We start from the raw sequence: 27,327 nt of genomic DNA, 5'->3' as shown, positions 1-27,327 counted from the left end.
TTCTCCACACCCTCTCCAGCATTTATTGCTTGTAGACTTTTGGATAGCAGCCATCCTGACTGGTGTGTAATGGTACCTCATTGTGGTTTTGATTTGCATTTCCCTGAGTTCTTAAATTTGTGCTCTGAGATCTTTCTTCATAGCTGCATTAAGAAATTTTGAATTCATATTGAGAAGTAGTGTTATAGTTCTGTCTATTTTGTGGTGGTATATTCTGTTGAGTTTTCTTTGTCAGGGATGTTGTGCTGCTTTTTTACATTTTTTAAATGGTATTTTTGTATGGATATTTGCCACTTTTGTTACTCGTATTTGAATGAGATAAGTTTTCTCAAACCACCTATTAGAAGAGACTGGAGTGGGAGAAGGATGTGGGACAGGACATTAGAAGCAAGGTTGTTTTCCAGGTTTCTCTGCTCAAGACCTCTATTCTCTTATGTTCTGATGGATTCTTTCTTCAGAATAAAGTCACATCTCCTTTGCCTCTCAATAATGTATGTTTAAGGAGTTTCTGCTACCAAGGAATTCAGCTCTTGCCTTTTAAAGCTGAAATGTTAACAGTTAGAGAATCTGCAAAGGGTATATGGTAGTTCATTGTACTATTCATTTAACTTTTCTTCAAGTTTGAAATTACAGAGGGAAAATGCATGCCTTGGTTTTAAAAGGGTAGTCCTATCTGAGACCCGTCACTTCTGTTTCACCCTCAGTTGACTCTCAGGACACTTTCTACACTCCTTTCTCTACTTCCTTCTGAGATTCCCCCATTGAGTTTTAGTACTAAACATTGCAATTCCCACTTAGGATAAGACCCTTTCTTTCTGGATTAAAAATTTGCTGCTGTTGCCCCACTAGACTTTCTTTCATCTTTCAAGATTTTCTCCCTTGCAGAGGTTCTACTAGTACTAGTCCCAAGTATTTGGAGCCATATTTACTTACAATTTGGCACTTTCAGGTTTTAATTGTCTCCTAGGTTCATTGAAGATACAGGGTTTCTTCTCTTTTCTTTTCTCTCTTTCTTTTCAGATTATCTTTATTGCTCTATAATGAGTTCTAGGGGGAAAGTGGGAAATTTTGGAAATAAACTGCTGCTATTTTCCCATTGGAACTTACAAAGTTCTGCTTTGGATATTACAAAAATTTCTAAGTAACTCATTGGTCGAAGAAAATTTTAAATATTTTAAACTGAAGGGTAATGAAAATAGTACATACCAGAATTGGTATGATTAGCTAAAGCAATTCTTAGAATTTAAAACCTTAAATGCCTATTAGAAAGGGAGAAAAGCATCAATGACCTATATATTCATCTTAATAAGTTAGAAAAATAACATAATTAAATGCAAAGAAAAATAGAAGGAAATAAGAGTTTAAAAAATTAATGAAATAGAAAATAAATTTACCTCTATCCTGTACATAGGAAGACTTCAAAAATTTTAAAGAAGGATAGTGACATGATCATATTTGTTTTCCAGAAAGAGACCTCTGGCAGCAGTGTGGAGAATAGATAGAGGAGAAAAAAACTAATCTGAGAAGCCAGTTAGGAGGCTTTTTCAATCACTAGTTCAGGTAAGAGATGGTGATGGTCTAATGTGGGATGGAGAGGAAGGAACATATTACAAGATTAAGTTGAAAAAATAGGTTTAAAAACCATGTCCAGAAAAAAAGTTTGGGTGTAGTTACTGGTACATGGAACTGATTGGAAATGAATAGACCAGAAGGTTAACTAGGTTTTTGAAGGAGTTGATTTTTGGACATAAGAAAATATATAGAGAGAGATTGGGTTTACACAGTTGCAGGGGCACCTAGTCAAGTCTGAAGTCCTTCGGGTAGCTATCAGGAAGGGCAGGCTAGAACAAAGGGGTGTGGCTGAAGCTGCTGTCCGTAAGTGGAATTTCTTTTCTCTCTTAGGGACACCTCAGCTCCATTTTTAAGTCCTTTCAACTGACTCAATGAGATCCATCCTCATTATCCAGGATAATCTCCTTTACTTAAAGTCAACTGATCATGGAATTTAATTATATCTGTAAAATACCTTTACCGCAATACCTAGATTTGTGTTTGATTGAATGACAACTAGCAGCCTAGCCATATTAACATATTAAAAATTTAAAAAATAAACTCATACATGGCCTACAAAATTCTAGGATTAAAAATATAATAATAATAATAAATTCTGTGATTATTCAGTCTTTGAAACAACCTTCATATTCCCAAACCTTTAGTAACTGCATTTATTTTATAAACTGGCTTTCAAGAAGAGCATACTCACCAACATACATTCAGAATAGTGACTCATTCATACCATTATGAATGATGATTCTGAAAATGGGAGGGAGATCTGCTTTCATTGGTTAGTTGGCAGTTTATATCATGTATAAAAAGATCAAATGTTAATATGTCTAAAGCTTGAGGATTCTGTGGAACATATAGAGTCATATAGTATGTAGTTGGAAATGCAGATGTGAATATCTGTAGTGGAGTGAGGTAAAGGTAAAAGTTTTGGGAGTCCTTAGTACATAAATCCATATTTGAAATTCTGAAAATGGAAAATTTCCTTTGGATAGTATTTAGATTGAAAAAAGAAATGAAAAGGATAGAGCCATGGAGAATACTAGCATTTAAGGAAGAAAGAAGAACCAGAGAGCAATTAATGATTATTGTAGGCAGTGTGAGAGCCAAGAAATGGTGTCAAGGGAGGAAACATATTCAGAGAGTAGATGATTTCACAGTTAAGCAGTGGAGCTCTTCCAATAAAATCTAGAGCAAGACAGGGATGTCAGTACTATGATATTTAGTCACTATTGTTGTTTGCTAACTTCTGTTCTTCTTACAGGTTTCAGTCCACATGTTACTTCCTTGAAAAGCAGTAATTGACACCTTCTCCCCCCCATCCAGCCATCTCCCCTGCATCCAACCATCCCCCAAGAGTTACATATTTCTCTCAAGTATTCTTATAGCACAGTATACTTCCCCAGTAATACCATGTGTCACCTTGAATGTGTTTATTATTCTTTGTCTCCTATTAGAATGAAAGCTCTATGAAGCTAGGGACTGTCCACCTTATTCACCAGTATATATAACCTCTGTTCCTGACACAACTCTTGGTCATACTAAAGCAAAGAACGAATAAATAAAACTAAGAACATGGAGGAGGAGTGTCTAATTGAATCTGGAAAGTTAGAAAAATATTTGTAGAAGTAAATGATGTCTTAGCTGGGCTTTTGCAAATGTGATGACATCAGGAGTTTGGGTCGAAAAGGGGATACACAGAAATGAAAAATTTCTGAGAGATCTCTAAAGTAAAAAAATGTATGAAAGATATAAGCAAAAATCTGAATGAATGAAATATATTAAGAAGACTTATTGAGAAGACTCTGTTTAATAAGGTGTCAGTTCTCCAAAAATTAATCTGTAAATGAATTTTAAGTAAAATCCCAATAGGGCATACAGTGAAACTTGAAAAGTCAATATTAAGATTTATATGGAAAAATAAGTGACTGTGAAAAATTAATATAATTTAATATTAAGTTGGCATTTTGGATCACTGAGGAAAAGAGTAAAATACTTAATAAATGGTATTTATACAGTTGTTAACTATAAGAAAAAATAATTAAACCCATCTCATATCATATTCCAGATTTATTTCTAGGTAGATTATAATCTAAAATTTGAAAAAGAAAACTTTAAAATTCTTTCAAGATAATATTGATAAGCTTGGCTGCATCAAAATTTAAAACTTACTCATTACAGATGAATCATAAACAAAGTTAAAATGCTAAGAGAATATTTACAGCATATATAACCAAAAACTTTACAGGGAGATCAGTAAAAAAAAAAAAAAAAGCTAATTCACAAAAGAGGAAATACAAATGGTCAATAAACCCATGAAAATCATTCTCAAATTCATTATTAGTCAGGAAAATGCAAGTGAGATCAGTACCGTTTGACACCTATCAGATTTATAAAAATTTAACAGATGTTGGTGAGGATAAAGTATAAGGAACTGTTTATAGGAGTATCATTTGATACAACAACTTTGGAGAACAGTTTTCAATATCTAGAAAAGATGAAGTGAAAATGAAATTGAACATATCTTAAAGCCTTTATACCATAGAGGTATCTTGCATACTGAGGTGTTTTTTTGCTGTAGCAGAAAATTAGAAACATCCTGATTCCTGTGAATAATAGAATAAGCAAATATTGGAATGAGTACATGAATTGTCATATTGTGGTATATACTATTATATATGTTAAATGAATGAACCAAATCTACATATATCAACATGGATTTTTCTTAAAGTTCTCTGTTATCTTAATGAAATGAAATAAAGCCTAAAATTTTAAATGTGTTTATTTTTAAACTGTCAATAATATGTACTGGTGCTGTGAAAAATGAGGGAAAGTATTGCACTGACCACCTTACTTGCTTATATTTCCTTTCTCATTTGTATGATTTTGCAACCTTTGCACTTGGTATATTTTACTGAACAAAATAGTCTTTATTGAACTTGAGGTCAACTGGAGAAGATTAGTATTGAGCAATATACGATGAGTGTTATGGAGAAGTAATAAATACAGTGGGACTGTGCAACAAAGGAATCCATTCTAGTCTCAGTGTTGAAGGAACTTTTCTCTGAGGAAGTGACAAATGGGAGCTTAGGTAAAATGTGTGGTGATGATAAACATGGAAGAGTACTTTAAGAAAGCAAGCAATTTAATTCTAATTGTGTGACTTCATCTTGTCTTCAAAATGATTGTTTTCATGGTATGTAGTATCTTAACTCTCAACTGTATAACTAAACTTAATGAATTTTACCAATCTAAGAAAGAAAAAATTTTTTTTCACATTTCATCATCTCTGAAATAGGGAGATGTCTTGCAGTGGATGGTTTGTCACAATTTAATTGGAAAATTTGGCAAATACAGTACTGTTGCACCTTACCATAATTGGGCTTTTAGAGTCAGTGAAATGTAGTATACTTTTTTATGTTAGGCCAGACTCTGTTGCAATTTGCATTTTGCTTTCCTTTTTTTTTTTTTTTCTATTAATTCTTTTATTTTATTTTATTTTTTTTATTAGTTGGAGGCTAATTACTTCACAACATTTCAGTGGGTTTTGTCATACATTGATATGAGTCAGCCATAGATTTACACGTATTCCCCATCCCGATCCCCCCTCCCACCTCCCTCTCCACCCGATTCCTCTGGGTCTTCCCAGTGCACCAGGCCCGAGCACTTGTCTCATGCATCCCACCTGGGCTGGTGATCTGTTTCACCATAGATAATATACATGCTGTTCTTTCGAAACATCCTACCCTCACCTTCTCCCACAGAGTTCAAAAGTCTGTTCTGTACTTCTGTGTCTCTTTTTCTGTTTTGCATATAGGGTTATCATTACCATCTTTCTAAATTCCATATATATGTGTTAGTATGCTGTAATGTTCTTTATCTTTCTGGCTTACTTCACTCTGTATAATGGGCTCCAGTTTCATCCATCTCATAAGAACTGATTCAAATGAATTCTTTTTAATGGCTGAGTAATATTCCATGGTGTATATGTACCACAGCTTCCTTATCCATTCATCTGCTGATGGGCATCTAGGTTGCTTCCATGTCCTGGCTATTATAAACAGTGCTGCGAAGAGTACCAGAGTAACTATAGGCAATTCCCTGGCAGTCCAGTGGTTAGGATTCCATGCTTTCACTGCCAAGGGCACGGTTTCAATCTCTGGTCAGGGAACTAAGAGGCTACAAGTCACAGTACAGCCAAAAAAAAAAAAAAGAACCTGATATTTATTAGTTGTATCTCCCTGAAGATACCTGTCACAGATAGAATGCTAAACATTTTACATTAATTACAGTCAACCCTTGTTACCTGGGTACCATGGATTCTGAGGGCTAACTGTAATACATCATTTTGTATAAGGGACTTGAGCATCCGCTGCTTTTTGATGTACAAAGGGAGTTCCAGAAGCAATCTTCTGCAGGAGCCAAGAGACAGCTGTATCTCATCTGGACTTCACAGTTGTATGAGTTAGGTGATACCCCCAACTGAAGTTTAGAGACACAGTCTCTAAATTTTCTCTCTCTAAAGTGACTTTCTCCCTCTAAAGATCACATAGTTTGTATTTTATATTATATGTATATATATGTAATGTAACCTACTAAGTGTATATTTAAATACAACCAATAGTTTATATTTGAGGCACAATCATTTATATTTAAGTGATAGAGGTCAACTTTTCTGTATCCAAAGCTTATGCACTTAATATTCACAGCTTTTTCCTGTATCCTTTAAGAAGCAAGTTTCCTGACAGGACAGATCTCTGACCCAGGACATCTGAGTTGAGAAATGTTTTTTTATTTTTATATACTTTATTTGCTTCCTTGTGCTTTTCAATAAAATGTAGCTTTCTATAGAATATTCACTATCTGTTTTGCTGCTAGAAGAAAATGGTCAGAATATATAAGCAGAATTTGATAATTATAATTTATTCTGCTTGAGTCAGAAATTCATACTGAATATGCTTCCTTGCAAGGAAAACAGATTTCCAATAAGTAATTTATTAATCACAATATTAGTGTCGCTTGCTTCATATGATTGCCTTAAGTTCAGGTGTAAGATCCCTCAGTGAAAGTGAAAGTCAACAATTTGATTTTTATAGTATTCAAATTAGTCCCCAGAAGCAGAACAAAGCAGAACCTTTCTTTCGGGTGAGACAGGCAAGCAGCAGGTTTATCAACACTGGTCAAACTGAGCAAGTAAGGATACCCATATCAGGCTTATTTAGTCTAACCTCAGAAGAGAAAAAGAGTGTTTTCCAGCAGGAATTTCAGTGACGGTTTCCAACAGATCTGTTTCTTGATTCACATTGCTTCAGGCTAATTGAGTATGTTCTTCATATTGGGTGCACAGCTGTCCTCTTGAGATCAAACATCATTCTCTGGATCCATTTCTCTCCCTACTCCTCATTTTTTAATATTTAGAAGTTTCATGAGAAAAGGGTACAGAAGAAGCAAAAATTTTTGATGCGTTACACATTGGAAAATGTATCAACAAACCTAAATGAAAGTTTAGCTGGGTTTCTATGTTGGAAAAATTTTTTCCTTCATAAATTTATAAGTGATGTTCCACTTTTCAGATAGCTTTGGTGAAGTTTTATTTCCCTTATATTACTTTACTTTCTTGAAAATTTACTTACCTTTATCTTCTAAACCTCTTCACTTTTGCTATTATGCTTTTAATTTTTAATCATTCTTTTTTATTTCTTGAATGTTATTTTATAATAGCATACTATTCTTGTTTCACATATGGTAGTATCTTCTCTATGCTCACTGAAGATTATTTATTTTAGAGTTTTCTTTTTCTTGTACATGCTTATGCTTCCTCCAAATTCTGTTTTGTTTGTTTTTATCACTGTCCTCCATTTCAGAAGCTTCCTTCAAGTATGTAGTGTCCTTGATTATTTATTCATGATTCAGTGGGAATCTAAAACATTGACTTGATGCTTTGAATTCATTAGTGGGACTAGTTGACTTTGAGCTTTATCATAGAGTGGTTTCATTGGGCTGATCCTAGGGAACCTATAATGTTAGTATCCTTAGTTAGGTCTTTCCTCTTAGCTAGTCAGTTACCCAGAGATGAGACTTCCAGACTCCTGCCTGAAGGGTAATAGTCTTGTTAACTGCATTCTGGAAGCCAAGTTGGGGATTTTGGCTTGGAGAGTGTCTGCATTCAGGAATTAATATTTATGGTCACTTAATTCCTTGTTTTGGAATTGTGCCCTCAGCTGTGCCTGACATCATCCCTCCAATAAGTCTTTTACTTTTTCCAGAGAATACACTTACAGATTATGCCGGGATAAAGATGAGGCAGTTGTTGCATAATGTGAATGGAGCTAGCCAGGAATCTAGGACTCTACCTGCTTCTCAAACAGCTTTTGTCTTTATTTTTCTGCACCACCTCCATTCTTTGATTACCAGTTTCAGAGGTACCTGATACTGCCATTTCTCACACCTTTTGAGAATTCTATCTGCTCTGTCAGTTACAGCTTGTCTACTTGTTTTTCATCTTCTAAAATGGTACATTTTCCATTTTCTATCCTCCCTTCCTTCTAGATTTATGCTTTTTTTGTCCTCCTTAATTCCTTACCAGAGTTTTAGTGGAGTTTGGGGAAGGAATGAACTGAGTTGCTTGACCAGAATCTATTCTTAGAATAGAGAGGCTTTGTCTGGTTTATCTTTAAATTCCAGCCCACAAAGGGGCCCCTGATATAGTAGATACTTGAATGTTTAAATGGATGAGTAAGTCTTGTTTTATTATCTGTAAAACTCAATTAGTAAGTTTGTGCTAGAGACCTAGTTTCTTGCCACCTGGACCTCTCAACAGGCAGGGTTGGTTAAGTGTCCTCATGATACTGTGGCTGGCTTCTATGGAGCAAGCAGTCCATGAGAGAGCAAGGCAGAAGCTGTAATGACATTAAGGCCTAGTATTGAAAGCTATATTCTGCCAGTTTTATAATGTCTTATTAGTTACATAAACCAGTTATATTCAGTGTAGGAGAGACTTACAAAGGTGCAAAATCCCATGAAGCAAGACTTGTATTAGGGACCATGTTGGAGGCAGACTACCACACGAAGTTTCTATCTTCAACTAGAAGAAAAAATTAAACTCAAAGTAAATAGAAAGTAAGAAATAATAAAACTCAGAGCAAAAGTTAATTAAATAGAAAACAAACAGTATAGAAAATGAATGAAACCAAAAGTTGATTCTTTTTAAAAAGTTAATAAAAATTTTAAACTCCTAGGAAGGCTAATAGAAAAAAAAGAAAAACCAAACAGATTACTAGTGTCAAAAATTAAAGAAGGGTTTATCACTAAAGATTTTTGAGAACTGAAAGGTTGATAAGGGAATGTTAGGAACAGTTTTATACTAATTAATTTGATAACTTAAATGAAACAACATTAAAAAGTTAGCTCAAAGAAAACTGGAATAGCCTTGTATCTGTTAAGGAAATTGAACTCATAATCCTTTCTAACAAAGAAAACTCCAGTCCCAGTTGATTTCGTTGCTAAAATTTATCTGACATTTAAGAAAAAATGATACCAATCTTACACAGATTCTTTCAGAAAGCAGAAGAAAAAAGGCATTTCAATTTTTTGAGGCTCCTGTTCCTCTGAATCTGACACCTGACTAAAACAATGTAATCTTCTCAACAGACAGAAGGATCATTTAACACATTTTAATGTTATCGTGATAAAAATTTATAACACACTAGCAGTAAAAGGAAATTTCTCCAACCTGACCAATGAATCTAGAAAAGCATGCAGGCATCATCATACTCAAAGTCAAAAAGGGTGAACGACTTTGCCGTAAGATTAAGAATAAGAGGAGGATACTTACTCTCACTACTTCTATCCAACGTTGTGCTGGTGGTCCAAGAAAAATGAAGGTGTAGTATTGTAAAGGAAGTAATAACAACTATCACTGTTTGCAAAAGACATAATTGTCTACATAAAAAAATCCTAAGAAATATAACCCCCCAAAAAAATCCATACTAGAACTAATAGATGCACTTAGCCAGATCACAAGACACTAGTTGCATAATAATACTAGCGTATAATAAATAATACTGTCATTCAGCAGTTGGAAAAATGAAAAACACATGTACTATTCATAATAATATTTTTGAAATATTTAGGAATAGATTTTTTTTTTCATCTTTGCACAGGGGCCATGCTAATCTCTGTATCATTCCAATTTTAGTACATGCAGTACCAAAGCGAGCACTAGGAATAGATTTTAAAAGAGATGTGTACACAGACCCTCTACACTGAAAGCCTATAAAACATTCCTAAGAAAAATAAGAAAGATAAACAGAGATACCATGTCCCTGGAGGCTCAGATGATAAACAATCTGCCTACAATGCAGGAGACTCAGGTTCGATCCCTGGGTTAGGAAGATCCCCTGGAGAAGGGCATGGCAACCCATCCAGTGTTCTTGCCTGAAAAATCCCATGAACAGAGGAACCTGGCAGCCTGCAGTTCATGGGATCACAAAGAGTTGGACACGACTGAAGTGACTTAGCATGCATGCACACCATGTTCTTGGCACAGAAGACTCAAATTGTTACGATGTTCATTATTCCCAAATTGATCTGTAGACTCAACACCATCCCAGAATCTCACCAGAAATCTCAATTTTTAAAAAAACATAAGTTGACAAGCTCATTTTAAGATTTATTTAAAAATGCAGAGAACCTAGAACAGCTAAAGCCATTTTGAAGAAGAACAGAGTTGGAGGATTTATAATCCCTGATTTCAAGACATGCTGTAAAGCTACAGTAAGCCAAACTGTGATACTGAGGTTAAAGATGGACATAGAAATCAAGTTACGAAATGGCTACAGATACTACACTTGATCTTAGCCAAAAAGCTGAAAAGTAATTGGAATAGCTATAACCACTTATGTGGTTGGTTGATATTTGACAGAGGAGCCAAAATTCAATGGGGAAAGAATAGTCTTCTCAGTGATACTGGAACAGTTGGATATTTGTACAAAAAATAGACATTAAAACTGAGAAACTTCTAAGAGGAAAGATACTCATGCCCTTGGAGTAAGCAAAGATTTTGTTTGTTGGAAATCTAATCTAAGTGAAACCATCTCTTAGGAACACTGTTAAGAAGAAAAGGCAAGCTACTGAAGCTACTGAAATTTGAAAAAGTTTCAAATATTTGCATAATATATCCTGAACAAAAGATTGTGTCTAGAATATATGAAAAACTTGCATAACTCAAACTATTTTTAACAGTGGTCAAAAATATATACTGCACAAAAGATAATGGGAATGGTCAATAAGCACCTGAGAAGATGCTAAACATCATTAGTCATCTGGAACATGCAGATAAAAACCACAATGAGGTAACACTTCACACTTGCTAGATTTGCTAAAGTAAAAAACCCAGCAATACTAAGTGTTGGCAAGAATGTGGAACAATTAGAAACAGTAGGAGTATAAAACTGTACAACCATTTTGAAAAATATTTTGGCAGATTTTTTAAAATTTAAAGATTTTCTTGCCAAGAGAAATGAAAAAATAGGTCCATACAAAGGTTTGTACATGTTCATAATAACTAGGATCTGGGAACAACCCAAATGCCCAGCAACAAGTAAACTGAGAAACAAATTGTGATTTATTTACACGAAAATACTATCCAGCAATTTTTAAAAAGTAACTAATCTTATACAGTGATCTGGGTGAATCTCAAGTAAGATGTGCCAAAAAGCTAGACAAAATGTTGTATACAGTATAATTCCATTTATGTGAAATTCTGGAACAAATTTATTATGAAAGGAATCAGATCAGTGGTTGCCTGCAGCAGATGTGATGGAAGGTGATTAAAGAGGGCAGGAAAGTACTTTCCTGGGGTGATGACATATTTTGTCTTAATTGGAGTGATAATAGCATAGAGGACGAGTTGGTTGGGTGGCCTCACTGACTCAATGGACATGAGTTTGAGCAAGCTCCAAGAGATGGTTAAGAACAGGGAGTCCTGGCATGCTCCAACCCATGGGGTTGGAAAGAGTTGGACACGACTGAACAACTGAACAACAACAAAGAGCATTGAGGTATACATTTGTCAAAATCATCGAGCTCTACAGTTAAAATGCATTATATTGTATGTAAGTTATACCTCAAATAGTTTTTTTAAATGAGGTGTCACATCACCAGAAAGGCTAACATTAAACTCTTAAACTCTGCTTGTGAAAGAGTTAGTTGTTAAAACCACTTTGGAAGATTTTGGCATTATCCAGGGAAGTTAGAGATACACATCCTTAGTTCAGTTCAGTTCAGTCACTCAGTCATGTCCGACTCTTTGTGATCCCCTTGGACTGCAGCACGCCAGGCTTCCCTGTCCATCACCAACTCCTGGAGCTTGCTCAAACTCATGTCCATTGAGGCGGTGATGCCATCCAACCATCTGATCCTCTGTTGTCTCCTTCTTCTCCTGCCTTCAATCTTTCCCAGCATCAGGGTCTTTTCTGATGAGTCAGTTCTTCGCATCAGGTGGCCAAAGTATTGGAGCTTCAGCTTCAGCGTCAGTCCTTCCAATGAATATTCAGGACTGGTTTCCTTGAGGATTTGGTTTGATCTCCTTGCAGTCCGAGGGATTCAATAGTCTTCTCTAACACCGCAGTTCAAAAGCATCAATTCTTCAGCGCTCAGCTTTCTTTAGAGTCAGCAACTCTACTGAGATACCACCTTTTCTATTAGAGAAATATACATGTGTATGTATATCAAAAAGGCCATCTACAAGAATATTCATAACATTATTCTAATAACAAAAGGAAAGTGCCAGCATAAACAGTCCACCAACATTAATAATCAGGTTTTTGTTTGCTTGGTTTTTGCCACAGGACACCTTGTGGGATCTTAGTTGCCTGGCCAGGGGTTGAACTTGGGCCCCTGGCAGTGAAAGCACGAAGTTCTATCCACTGTCCACCAACATTAAAGTGGATAAACTGTGTATTTCTTCAGTGGAGTGTTAGGCAGAGCAATGGAAATGAAGAAAATATTTAGAATTAGTTCAAACGAGTTAGAAACAATGTTTAGTAAGTCTCATAAAGATTATATGCTTCATGTTTCCAGTTAGATAAAATTGAAGAACTGGAAAAAATAAATTGTCCTTAGTGATCTGTACATATGTTGTAATTCTGAAAAGAAAAAAAAGTGATTACCATAAGAACCAGGATTTAAGGGTTGAAGTGTAAGTTGAGGTTGGGAAGGGGATAGGGAAGCGGTTTCCAGAATATTACAATATTTAATTCTTGATCTGAGTATTGGTTATGTGAATATTTGTATTCACTTTATAATTGTTTAGTGACACTTTAGTAAATATATTTTTTATTTACTAAAACAGAGAAGACCCCTAACCCTTTGATTTATCAATATCTCCTGAGTACTATGTCAGTAATACTTTGCTAGTTAATGATAGACATGCAAAGATGTCTAATATGGCATCTAAATTGCTCACTATTACCATAAAAAGGCATTATATAATAAGGACCTTAATTTCTGTTCTTATGCCTTCATAGCCATGAAAGTAAACGTATAAAATTGAGGCACATAACCTCTCAGGAGGTTAAAGTATAATTGTAGTTATGTCTTTAGCTGGACCCAATATTATTTATTGCTTTATTTTATACTCTTCATTTGGACTTGGACTAATTTGAAACATGTAGTCCTTATTACCTTAAATATGGTAAATATTTATTATTTTTTCACATCTGTATTTTAGCTGCATCCTAACAGAAAATTTCAGTTTTGACACAGTAAAGTACAAACTAAAGAATCCTAGTCACTTCTTCATAGAACATTCTCCCATTTAGCTTCTTCAAGGAGTTAGTTTACATTGACAGAATGATTTTGCCTAGAATTAAAACCTCAGTAAATCAGAGAGCAAAAGACATGAGTAGACAATTCAAAAAATGAGAAAAAGAGCTCTGATGAATTTCTGCCATATTCTGGGCACAAGTAGGTACCTTAACGTTGAATCTTCACGCTAATGCTGTAAGTAACGGATGTTTTGCTAATTTTCCATGTGAATTAATGGAAATTAGTAAGTCTGGATCTAGAATTAAAATGTTTCATTTCCAAGCTTATTTTTTTCTCATTATTCTAATGCTGCTACCCATGAAAAGAAAATAAACCTAATTTTAAAAATAAGGATAGGGACTTCCCTGGTGATCCAGTTTCTAAGACTCCAAGCTCCCAATGAAGGGGCATGGGCTCAATCCCTGGTCATGGAGCTGCATCCCACATGATGTAACAACAACAAAAAAAAAACCTACATGTTACAGCTAAAACCTGGAGCAGCCAATAAATTTAAAAAAAAATTTTTTTAAAGGATACATTTCCAACAGTAAAACTATTTTTTATCAATTATCAATAAGTGAGTTATAAAGTATCACAAAATCTTAATGAAATTAGAATGACTTTTGCCTAAGTTGTATATTGTACATATCTAGATACTCGCAATCTAAGTAGTTGGTAATATCTCATTTTGTACAAATTCCTCTAAAGTTTTTTATTTCTCAATTTTATTTATCCTGAATTCCAGCACCTGCTCATTTATTTTGTTTATATGATTGTACAAATTTATCCATTTGACTGATGGGTATTTAGGTCATTTCCATTCTTTCTATCATTATAAACAGTGCTACAGTAAGCATTCTTATTCATGTTGCCTTTCACAGATATGGGATTTTTGTAGAGCATGTATTCCAGTAGAGTGGAATTGTTGAGCTGGAAATTATGCTCATCTTCAAACTTACTATAAATTACCATTTGCTGCTGACTATATCAGTTTATATTCCTACATACTGTATGAGACTTTTCATTCTTCATTCTTCCTTTGGCTTATTGTCAGCTTGTATTATCCATTGTAACATTTTTGGCCCATTTTGATTGGTATAAAGTGATAGCTCAATAGAGTTTTTATATGTATTTCCTTTATTACAAATAAAATAGTGAAATTTGTTTTTTGACATTTAGATTTTCTCTTCTGTGAAATACCTAGCCATGTCTCTTTTGCCACTGTTACTGTTTTAACCTTGATTTATAGGCACTCATTACGTATTCTGGATAGTAATCATTTGTTGTATGTATTATACATATCCATTTGCCTGGGTTTTTTTTTTTTAGCTTTGTTTATGGTACCTTTTTTTTTTTAATAGTTTTTATATCTTAAGAAATTCTTTCTTGCTTTCAAGATCATAAAGATGTTCTATATTCTCCTTTAAATGTCTCTTTTTCTTTTCATGTTCAGTTCTCTAAATAGGAATTTGTTTTGTATACTGTATAAGGTAGACTTTGAAGGATATTCTGCTGGTCTCTGTGTTTGTCCCCACAGTCTCTTGAATTGAATAGGATTATAACAAATCTTGATAAATGTTAGAGCAGACCTTATTCTTAGAAACTCTCTTAGCTGTTCTGGTTTCATTTCTCTTTCATGTTAATTTTAGTATCAGCTTCTTAAGTTCCAGAGGTCAAGAGGGTTATATCTTTTTGGTATTTGATTGAAATTTCTTTGAATTTACAGATTAATTTATAAATAATTTATACTAATAAGGTATATTGCTCCATTTATTAATATTTAGATCTTCTATAGTAGTAAAGACACCTATTATTTCAGTAAGTCTTCTACATATTTTGTTTAGATTTCATCCTAAGTGTCTTACACTTTTTGTTGTAATGTTAAGCAGTATCTATTTTTTTAAGTGGTATCTTTTTTTAAATTACATTTTAAGTTGGTTGCTAGTATATAAGAACATAATTTATTTTTATCTGTTGATCTTAAATCTAGCAGCTTTACTGAACTCTTATTCTATAATATCTATAGATTAGAGGATTTTCTCTCTCAACAGTCATACTGTGAAGAATAATAATTTTGTTTCTTCCTTTCCAATCCTTTTATCTTTTATTTCTCTTAACTTGTGTATCTGTGCCAGCTAGCACTTTCTATTAACTTAAGTTGAATTTACCATAGATTTTGGTGAATAACTTTTATCAAATTAAGGAAGTTCCTTTCTAGTCCTGGTACTGTGAAAGTTTTAGTTATGGTGCTGAATTTTACCTGATGCTTTTTTCAGAGCAGTTATCTATAGAAATGATTGTACATTTATTCCCCTTAGTGTTTTAATGTGATATGTTTTGTTAATAGGTTTTTAAAATACTAAATGTAAATATTACTTGTTCAGTTAAACTGAGTTGATTTGTGAAAGGGAACAAAGGAAAAAATGCATGTATATGTAGATTTATAAAATGTTAGGGATAGAGAGACAGATCCTTGCTCTTTGAAACTCATGCCTAATTCAGCTCTACTCACTGATTTTATCCCATCTTATGTAAGAACTTTCCTTCACCTCAAATGCCTACATTGCTGTAGGGAAGATGGTGAATAGTAAAATGATTAAAAGTGCAAACACTAAGGAAAATTAATAGAATGTTAAACAGGATAATATTTGTTTAGTAGTTTCAGCTCTGTGAGATAAGATGAATTTATTGTGAGTGCTAGTATTATAATAATCCAGGGAAGAAAGTTTACCTGTAGGATTAAAGGAAAGACAAAATAAGCATGTTAATGACCATATATTTATTTTCCTTTATCTACTTATTTTTTAATTAACACAGAAGCAGTATATGTTTATTTGATATATTTCCTGCCAGCCTCATTTTAATGTGCAACAGTATTCTCACATTTTTAATAGATGAATATAGGTATACAGTTTTTTAATGTATAAGATTTAAATAAGATACCCAGAATGCTGATACAGTCTTATCAGTCTCTCTTTTTTTAGTTAGCTTGAAATTGTAAAGGTATTTCTAAAGTTTATTTGGGTGGAAATACAAAACCAACATAACTATCCATCATTAGGGCCATGTAGTAGATGCAGGTAGTGAGATATCCTGCAATGTGAAAAGGAATGATAGAATTCCATATTAGTACATGTAAGATCGATATCTAAGGTACATAATGAGAAAAAGAAATCAAAGCCCAGAATAGTGTTTCAAATGTTTTATCATTTGTGTTTTTTTTCATTAAGAGAGGAATATGATATATATTCACTTAATTACCATGCACCCAAACTACAGACTAATATGAAACCATTAAAAAGAAATTATTGACATGGAAAGATCTCTAAGACATTGTTATTTTTAAAATAATAATAAAACAATAAAGTCATAAAACATTTATTATCTGATCGCATGTTTTTAAAAGTTATATATCCATTTTTATCTCTATGTGTATATTAAAAGAACAAGATATGGCAGTACAAAACCAACATAGCTATCTATTGTTAGGGACGTGTAGTAGGTCCATGTCCATAATTAGTACATGTAGTAGTTAGGTATTAGCTGCTAATAATGGTTACTTCTTAAGGATACTTGGAGACCAGAAGTCTTTACTGTTTATATCTATGTTGTTTAAATTTTTTATGCTGAGACTTCATTTATGTATTATTTCTGAAATAAAGGAAAATGTAATATGTGCTCACTATGAAAAAATAAAGATGTAAAGAAAAATAAAAAATATCCACAATAGTCTCACTACCTAACTACTTAAAGCCTTGTTAAATATCCTTCCAGAGATGAGGGACATTTTGTGGAAGACATTTAAACCTAAACCAAGGAGAATAAGAGAAAGGGCACCACTGTGGGCATGTTTTTTAGGTAAGGAAATAATATGATAGCATGTTGACTCAGGTGGTAAAGAATCTGCCTGCAATGCAGGAGACCTGAGTTCAATCCCTGGGTTGGGGAGATCCCCTGGAGAAGGGGATGGCAACCTACTCCAGTATTCTTGCCTGGAGAATTCCATGGACAGAGGAGCCTGATGGGCTTCAGTCCATGGGATCTCAATGAGTTGGAAACTACTGAGAGACTAGTACTTTTCACTTTTCAGCCTACTGTCGTTTTGGTTTTACTTTTCACTGTACCCCCAGTGTCTTTTAGCACATAATAGCAGCCCGTAAATATTTAAGAAATGAATGGTGGTGATCTACTAACGATTGCTGAAGCTCTCTTCTAGTTCCAAAATCCAGGATTAAGAAGTCATCCTAATTGGCTCCTTGAAGACTGCTGATTGTAGCTAGATAACATTGGGCAGATATTGTTACTACCTGTAGCTTGGATTAGCGCTAGTAGCATTTAATACCATTGTCTTCTCAAATCTGTACAAGACAGGGAAAGCTCTCCTTAGAACAGATAAGCAATCTGGGGTGGCACAAAAGGCTTTATTTAAGAAATAATACCTAACCTTGTCTTCTGAGGCACTCTGGCCTTCTTTGTCCCTGTATAGGCCTTGTCTCATAGCCAGAACACTGCTCTGTACATGTAGTAGGGAATGGAATGATTCAGTTACCCATGATGAAAGAGATTATAAAAACTGTAATTTTAGGTTTTTCTGTTGTTGTGCTTGTCTTGTAGTCAAGCTGAAACTGGTTAATATTGGAAATATTTTTATATGTATTGATACATAGGTATATGTAAGAGGATAATTTTAACTCTATAATTAATTATCATGGAGCCTTAGATTGTGTTTTTTTAAGGAAACATTAATTTGTACCCTTTGTGTTTTTCTTCTTAGTCTCTGCCACTGCCTTCTACAAAGCACAACCTGTAATTCAGTTCATGTGTGAAGTTCTTGATATTCATAATATTGATGAGCAACCAAGACCTCTGACTGATTCTCATCGGGTAAAATTCACCAAAGAGATAAAAGGTGAGTTAATTAGCATTTGGAACAACTTAACTGTAAAATGCATGAATATAACAAACTTTCATGGAAATTTTTTAAGATTTAAATCTGTTCATGTAACATCACCAGTAAAAATACAGATTAATTATAAAATGTTACATTAAAATCATTGCCATAACATCTTAGGTAGTGTTTCAATGAAAGAAATACCAAGTAATGGAATTAATACTAGCTAATTTTTTGTTGATACTTTCCCTTACTAGCTGAAGGCATAAAGAGGTACTCTCATAGGAAAATGCTCCTATGATACTGTTTAAAATAGGAAATTTATTCCCAAAACATTGACACTTCAGGACTGGAGCCATTCTTTGAACATATTCTAATATAGTGACTTCTTTATTTTTCTGAAATGATAGCAGAATATTTTATTTCTTTGTAAATTTATAGATGTGGGGCTAGCCTGTTTCATGTGTTGTTCTAGAGCTGAAATTTAGTAATTTCATGTACGTTATTTAGTTGACCATTGATCTTGCCTATTTTAGTTGGCAGCTACAATTTATACAGTGGTATTACATCATATATATATTTTACTAATATAAATTCATCTCTACATGGTCTTCCAAAGAGAAAAATTAAAAATTAATTTCAGTTATATTCTAAAATTTATATTTTGTATGTATTTATTCTTTATATAATTGTAGCTTTCTACGTAAATATATAGTTTTATGTGCAAACCCATATATAATGGGTTTATCAGCAATTTAATTTAATTTAATATCAGTATACTTTATTTATTAGCAGTTTAAGGGATTTTTCAAGAATAATTTTGATTATGTAAGATTCTTGCCTTATTCATCACTTTCGAACTTAGTCCTCATGTAAGATGTGACTCCACTGTATTTAGTTCTTTATTATTTAGGCACAAAGAGAAATATGATATTCTCTAATTAGAATGAATACTATAAATTCTGTTTGTAATAAGTGTTACATCTTAAATAGTCAGAAATAATTATGTTGTTTAATTTTAAGGTTTTACCTATTTGTTGCAGGTAATTTTCAGGTTGTGGTTTAAATGAAGCATTGAGGTTTGTTTTCTGAGCATCTTTCAGTCCCCCAAATCAGTTAGTATAGTTGAATATATCCTGCTAGCTCTAGTAGTCATTTATCCTGTGCCATTCAGTAACCAAGAGAGAGTCAGTCATTGTAATAAAACATTTAAAGGAATTTCCCTCCTGCTTTGAAGATAAGCATTTATCTCAAGTTTTTTGTCAGAATAAGGAGGTGTTATATATTCTTGCATCGCAGTCATACCATTGTCCTGTCATAATCTGTATTAACTGCACAGTCAGCTTTGTTGGAAGGTAGTGCATTACCCACCATTAATATGTGATCATCTAAATGCCATGGTTTCCAGTGGAGTTGCTGCTTAGTTACCACCTCTGATATCATGAAGTCACTTACATTATTTTGCGGTAACTATGCAATCAACTCATATCACCACTCTATCACAGAAAATACAAGATGTACAGAACAAGGATTCAACTGCTGCCCGAAGAGCATGGACTCGATCTTAACTTCAACTGCTCAGGGGGCCAAAGAAATGACTGAAAAAATGACTAGAAAGCATTATAAAGTTGATGTTATAGTGAAGGTAAAGCCAAGTTTATAGGTTAAATATTTATTAAAGCCAAAAACATTTTTCGGTTGGATGGAGGGTTTGGGGAGGGACCTGGGCAGAGAATTATCTAGTCCATTTTTTTTAAAAATTTCAAATCTTTGCTAACCCCTGAATTTGGATCTCACCCTTAGGCACCTATGACTATAGATTTGGGGTAGAAAAATATGAGTTAGATCTGACTGACAAACTGATGATTTTTTCCTCCATTCAAAGTCAAGAAGGCTTTTAAAAAAGAGAGAGCCCTTTAAAGTACATCATGTATTCCTATCTCAGTAACACAAGAGAATCAAAGTTACACGTGCTATACTATATATATACTATATATTAGAGTTTAATTTTTAGTCAGCATGAGAAATTTGATGAAAACTGTTTAATAATGGTACAAATTGTGGGATAATGAATACATTTCCTAGTACAATATTCATTTCGTTTCAGTTGAACTTTTTCCTAAACAATTAATAATAACTTTAGGGTGGTTTCTTTGTGCAATAATTCATCATAGCTAAATAGAAATATTGGAGGAAGTTTATGGTAAAAGTACCATATGTATGTAAGAGTATCAGTTTTATTTTTGATAAAAACTTATTTAGTAGTCTTGTAGAACCTTACTGATAATTTTTTTTTTAATTCAAAGGGAAGATTTGAAAACAAATTGCTAAGTGGTATAGATAACAGAAATTTGTTTTAAATTTTTCTATCATGTTTTCCCCCAAACAGTATTTTTACATCTTGTTTACTTCATATTGTTGGTATTTCCTTCTTGAAAGACCTTCTCTTGGTAATATTTTCTATTTTCCTTTGTAATATAGAAGAATAATAAATGCTCTAATTGACCTAAAATTTTAGTTTTATAATGATAGTTACTAACAAAAACTATTTCTCACTGACTCAGTTAAGAGTGCTTCTCAAAAACCCTCATACCAATCTGGTACAGTGGCACTGTGTCCATTTAACTTCTTAATTTGTGCTGATACGTCATAAGAAAATATCGCTGTGATTGAATTCTGTGTTTGGTTCTGCAGTTAGTAGATAGGAAAATAAGTTATACTGTATCAGGGTTTCTCAACCTTGGCACTATTGATATTTTGGGCTGGATAATTCTTTGTTGTGGTCGGGGATGGGAGGTAGTGCTGTTCTATGCATTGCAATATAATTTAGCAGCATCCCTGGATCCACCCATTCCTAAATCTAGCATCCACTAGATGCCAATAGCACCCCCAGTTTTAACAATCAGGGAAGCCCCCAGAAATGTCTCCAGACATTACCAAATCTTCCCGGAGGTCAGAGTCACCTTGGGTTGAGAACATTTGCACTATGGGATACATAGATATAAAAGAAAAAAAATTAAAAATTTTCAGTCATAGTAGTTACATTTCATGTCCTCAGGAACATTACCAGTGACTTTAGTACAGGTGTAGAACTCGTATCATCTCAGAAAATCCTTTTGGACACCATTGCTTAGGAAAATTCATCCCAAAGAATTTCAGCCAATGGTTTAAAAGCCCACACAGCTTCACCTTCTAAAGCAGACCTGGGATCCTCAAACCCCTAGGGTCCACAAATGGACTCATGGATCCAGTAACATCTAAATTCATATGCTACTAAGTGTATGTTGCATTTTTCTGAGAATTTATTGCTTTTGTTAGATTCTCAAAGGGGTCATTGATTCCATAAGAAGGTCTGGATTACTTGCTGTAGGAATTAGTTTGGTTGCATTTGATATTTTGCCCTGATTTCTAATGGTCAGTAGTGAAAGAACTGTATCACTATATTATCCTTTAACAAAATTGTCACTCCCTGTCTATTAAAAGGGCCTGGGATTTTTTTTTCTTCCTGGTTTAAAAATCTCTGAAGGTTGCTTCTTGAGCTTTATGAAATTATGATCTTCAGTCAGTATGTGATGCCTGGGGAGTTGAGATTTCACATACTTTGAAGGTTACAGAATGTTTTGAGAGTTATTGTAACTCCTTTCCATTGCTCCTTCCTTCTCCCAGCATAAAAACCTGCACTATAAGCAGGGATTTTTTTTATTAATGAAGAATTTTATCCCTTGATCTAAAGGCTTTGCAAATTTTATGCTATTTTTTAATAGCTTGATAGAATAGGGAAATGGTTTGGAGTTAGGTCTATCATGATTATACCCATTATTAACTATGTTTTATATATATATAAAATCCTTTGTTAACATATCACCTCTTTCACAGATTTTCTGTCTGTTTAGAATTTTGAGTTTTTATAGTGGTGAACAGCCTTTAGAGTTATGAATATGTCACTTGTGACAGTTCTGTAACCTCAGTTTTTCTTGTTGGGAACAGGTCTGAAGGTTGAAGTGACTCATTGTGGAACAATGAGACGGAAATACCGTGTTTGTAATGTAACAAGAAGGCCTGCCAGTCATCAAACGTAAGAAAAGCTGGTGTTTGTCAGAACAGAGATGATGTGAGGCAGCTTACTCTAGTTGGTAGATTGGGAGTTTTGCTTGCTCCTAATGGGATGAGTTGTTAATGTGTAATTTTTTTTTTTCCAGCTTTCCTTTACAGTTAGAAAATGGCCAAACTGTGGAGAGAACAGTAGCACAGTATTTCAGAGAAAAGTATACTCTTCAGCTGAAGTACCCACACCTTCCCTGTCTGCAAGTGGGGCAGGAACAGAAACATACCTACCTGCCACTAGAAGTAATGTGTTTAGGCTGCTTATTAATATCCTCTTATTCATCATTCTGTTAAGGTTTTTAATGACCTGTAACTTACTTCATACTCTCACATTTATTTTGAAATTGAACTGTCTTTAAATTTTCTTATTTATTCTGAATTTTCAGTAATGAAATAATACGGGAAAAAATTCATCCACAGTCCTGCCCCTCTAAACACAACTGCTGTTAGCAGTTTTGGTACACTTCTTTTCAGCCTTTTTATCCAGTGTACATTTTACCTGATTATAATCATACTGTGAAGCAGTATTGTTTACTGCTTTTCTACTTGACATGATATTAAACAGAAGTGGCTTAATGGAGTAGATTTTAAATTTTAAGTTAAATTAAAATTTAAAATGTCACATTTAATTGCACTCAATTTTAAGAAAGATATATATATCTAGTACAAAACTTTTTTCCATTTGTAGGTCTGTAATATTGTGGCAGGGCAACGATGTATCAAGAAGCTAACGGACAATCAAACCTCCACTATGATCAAAGCCACAGCAAGATCTGCACCAGATAGACAAGAGGAAATTAGCAGATTGGTTAGTACTTAACCCCAGAAATAGAAATTAAAAACATACTAGGGTGAGCTACTAAAGGAGAATGTCCACCATATCAACTCATGTCTTATTATCATTTCATGGGCTGTCAGAATTAAAAGAGATTATGGAAGTATTCTAGTGGTAGTCTAGGGGTAGAACTTAGTGAGTTCTGTGAAAAAGGCTAGAGCCTTCTAATTTAACCCCAAAGTCTTTAGTTAGATTCAGAACAGATAATCTCAGAACTAATGTTTCAGTTTAGTGAACTGAACTTTTATCACCTCCCACCTAAAATAGGAAAGGAAAGTCAAGGTTTTATGACTAGCAATAGTGAGAAGCTTAACACACAAAGTAGGATTGCTTAGCCCCAGTATCAACACTGGTAACTATAGGATGTATAAAGAAGTATAAGACAGCTCCAGCCTTACGGGGTCTCTAAGCTCTCCTTATTCTAAATGGGGAGAAAAGAGACATTAATACATGATAAAACTGACGGAATTAGGGCAAAGTGAAAAATAAAGGCACCTGGAACGTATCTTGAAAGTTAGTTGCTCACTTGTGTCCGACTTTTTGCTACCCCATGGACTGTAGCCCGCCAGGCTAGCACTTGGAATCTTAACAGCTCTAGGTTCAAAGTCTAACTTCTTTACTCACTTACTGTTACTATATTTATAATTATAGCATCCAGTAGGCTAGAACAGTGACAGAGTAGGAACTCGAATCAGAATGTACAGATTTCAGATTATATGTCACTTGCTTAGCTATATGGTTTTAGACCAATCATTTCACTTTACTAAGCTTTAGTTTTACCCTCTGTAAAATAAAAAGTATAAAAGACTTATTTATAATTAAGGTTATTGTAAAAATTAATCATAAAACATTTTACACTAAGCACATCACCAAGCAAGTCTTGGTAAATAGTTGTTATTCTTTGTAATTTTACAGAAATGAATGGCATTTAAGCTTGAAGAAAAGAGTCATTAGTGCATAATTTAGAAAACTTTTCCTGCTTATTGTGGGATTATATATTTAGATTTATATAGTGTTTTTACTAGATTTTTACTCAAAGACTTGAACATTGCCCTCTTTGTAACCTTATTTGATCTTTACCCTGAGACTAAATAAATATATTTTGAAAAACACATAATAGCACACTATAAGCATGAATTACACTTTTGCGATTACAATAAATTCTTTGCATATATTGGTATATTATGTAAAAATTATAATCTGCATCTCATTGTGGCTTTCTTGTCTGTCTCAAGTGTACCTCTTAAGTAAATTTTATCTTCTGCTCTATGTTTTATCAGAAAATATTCAAAATATTCAAGTAGATATAACTTGTTATCAGGAAAAAAAGCTTAGGATTATTGATATTTGCTATCAAGCTCCACATAAAATTTCTGTAATATATGTCCAGATCCTCTGATTAGAAGTAATTAACCATTTTTAGGTCAGGTATTTCTCTTGCAATCTCTTGACCACCCTCCCCAAAATGTATTAGGCTTAATCATATAAAATTACCATTTTCATGAGTCATAAATAGTTGAAATTTCTTATTATCCAACCTAATACATTTAAATATCCTATAAATGAACAGGAAGTTCACAGACTTCCTACTGTCCACTCATGGTCTGTAATTCCCAGGTTAAGAATCTGCTTTATAGTTTGGGTACTATTATCTAGACCTATTATAAAACATTGTTGACACAGTGAAGGAAAAAAATTAGAGGGTTCTAAAGGGAAATTAGGGGAATTTTGAAAGTAACTACAAACCTTTTCTGTTGTTAGGTAAGAAGTGCAAATTATGAAACAGATCCATTTGTTCAAGAGTTTCAATTTAAAGTTCGAGATGAAATGGCTCATGTAACCGGACGCGTACTTCCAGCACCTATGCTCCAATATGGAGGCCGGGTAAAACCTCTTGATAATGTTTAAATTATAAACATACAGTTTCTGTGTTTGGAGAGGACATCCTATCTGAGTCTAGAATTTAGAAAGTATTTTTCATTCCAACAGTTTTTTTGTTTCAAGATGAGTGTCTTTGCTTGAACTTGGTAGAACTTTTTTCTGTGATGAAAATATAAAATATTGATTTAGAAAAGCCTGTTCCAGCAATTTGAAATGCTTATTTTCAGCTCATTCAGATAAGTTATATATTAAATGTTTGTTCTTTTTTGCCTTATTATTTCTCTTTCTCTGTAGAACCGGACTGTAGCAACACCAAGCCACGGAGTATGGGACATGCGAGGGAAACAGTTCCACACAGGAGTTGAAATCAAAATGTGGGCTATAGCTTGTTTTGCCACACAGAGGCAGTGTAGAGAAGAAATATTGAAGTAAGGCTTGTCATTAGTTTCACTTTGGGACCATTTTGTGTTTAAATTTTGTATTTCAATTTTAAATTATTCAGCTAATATTCTAACCAACATAGCCTCAATATATATTTGGGCACATATATTTAATCAGTGAACCTTTAAAAATGTTTCTTCTCAGTATTTGATGAAGATTCTGAATTTTTTGGTCATATCCAAGTCACTGATTCATTCTTATAGGCATTATAATAGACTAGCTTATATGGTACAGCAGGAGTACCACTGACTTTTGATGGCAAATAGGTTAGATTTAATTCCCAAGCTTGTCACTTCCTGACTTTATTACCATGAAATATTTATTTAATCTTAGTATGCTTCAGTTTTTACCTTTTAAAAATAGAGATAATAGTGCTTATTTACTGAATGAGAATTAAATAACATCCTTATTTCTCAATTTCTCTTTCCTTGAAAGAGTCATTTAACTTCTCATTTTCACTTTCCAAAATTTGGCCTCCATCTCCACTACTTTTCGTCTTCTCCAGATTCTTTCCCTCAACAATCTTCTGTTTAAGTTTAAAACAAATCTTAAAAAAAAAATCTTCATTTTACCTTGACACACTCTCAGGATTCCAGGCTTCCATTCAGTCAGTCTCCTTCTTTGAAGTTTTAGTGCTCTATTAAAATTGATTCCTGGAATCAATTTCAAGCACAAAAGTATCTTTGTGCTTATCAATTCTAATGGTCTATTCTCAATAGCTGAGAAAAGAGCTAAAGGCAAAGGAGAAAAGCAAAGACATACCCATTTGAATGCAGAGTTCCAAAGAAGAGCAAGGAGAGATTTAAAAAAGCCTTCCTCAGTGATCAGTGCAAAGAAATAGAGGAAACCAATAGAATGGGAAAGACTAGAGATCTCTTCAAGAAAATTAGAGATATCAAGGGAAAATGCAAAGGTGGGCACAATAAAGGACAGAAATAGTATGGACCTAACAGAAGCAGAAGATATTAAGAAGAGGTGGCAAGAATACACAGAAGAACTGTACAAAAAAGATCTTCACGACCCAGATAATCACGATGGTGTGATCACTCACCTAGAGCCAGACATCCTGGAATGTGAAGTCAAGTAGGCTTTAGGAAGCATCACTACAAACAAAGCTAGTGGAGGCAATGGAATTCCAGTTGAGCTATTTCAAATCCTAAAAGATGATGCTGTTAAAGTGCTACAGTATGCCAGCAAATTTGGAAAACCCAGCAGTGGCCACAGGACTGGAAAAGGTCAGTTTTCATTCCAATCCCAAAGAAAGGCAATGCCAAAGAATGCTGAAACTACCGCACAGTTGTACTCATCTCACACACTAGCAAAGGAATGCTCAAAATTCTCCAAGCAAGGCTTCAACAGTATGTGAACTGTGAACTTCCAGATGTTCAAGATGGATTTAGAAATGGCAGAGGAACCAGAGATCAAATTGCCAGCATCTGCTGGCTCATCAAAAAAGCAAGAGAGCTCCAGAAAAACATCTGCTTTATTGACTTTGCCAAAGACTTTAATTGTGTGGATCCCAACAAACTCTGGAAAATTCTTTAAGAGATGGGAATACCAGACCACCTGACCTGCCTCCTGAGAAATATGTATGCAGGTCAAGAAGCAACAGTTAGAACCAGACATGGAATAACAGACTGGTTCCAAATTGGGAAAGGAATACATCAAGGCTGTATGCTGTTACCCTGCTCATTTAACTTATATGCAGAGTACATCATGCCAGATGCTGGGGTGGATGAAGCACAAGCTGGAATCAAGATTGCCAGGAGAAATATCAATAACCTCAGATATGCACATGACACCA

The 27,327-nt window shown here is 34.0% G+C and overlaps 1 protein-coding gene and 2 pseudogenes across 5 annotated transcripts in view; 1 reads left to right on the top strand and 2 right to left on the bottom strand.

Annotated features, from left to right (window-relative positions):
* Positions 1 to 27,327, top strand: part of AGO3 (argonaute RISC catalytic component 3) — a 128,205-nt gene that overhangs the window by 59,489 nt on the left and 41,389 nt on the right. For 4 of the 5 annotated variants that reach the window (XM_043461923.1, XM_043461925.1, XM_043461926.1 and 1 more), the window contains 6 exons: positions 18,146 to 18,280; positions 22,250 to 22,337; positions 22,462 to 22,609; positions 23,055 to 23,174; positions 24,963 to 25,085; positions 25,377 to 25,510. In XM_043461923.1, coding sequence (XP_043317858.1) covers positions 18,146 to 18,280; positions 22,250 to 22,337; positions 22,462 to 22,609; positions 23,055 to 23,174; positions 24,963 to 25,085; positions 25,377 to 25,510 — 748 coding nt within the window. Of the gene's footprint in view, positions 1 to 1,479; positions 1,561 to 18,145; positions 18,281 to 22,249; positions 22,338 to 22,461; positions 22,610 to 23,054; positions 23,175 to 24,962; positions 25,086 to 25,376; positions 25,511 to 27,327 lie in introns of those variants that run through there. The other variant, XM_043461928.1, reaches the window with a different exon arrangement.
* LOC122437480 lies at positions 9,686 to 9,782 on the bottom strand (annotated as a pseudogene).
* Positions 10,364 to 10,442, bottom strand: LOC122437393 (annotated as a pseudogene).

This window comes from Cervus canadensis, chromosome 2 (genome assembly GCF_019320065.1).
Source record: "Cervus canadensis isolate Bull #8, Minnesota chromosome 2, ASM1932006v1, whole genome shotgun sequence".
Lineage (NCBI taxonomy): Eukaryota > Metazoa > Chordata > Mammalia > Artiodactyla > Cervidae > Cervus > Cervus canadensis.
This window is presented reverse-complemented; position numbering and strand designations above follow the sequence as displayed.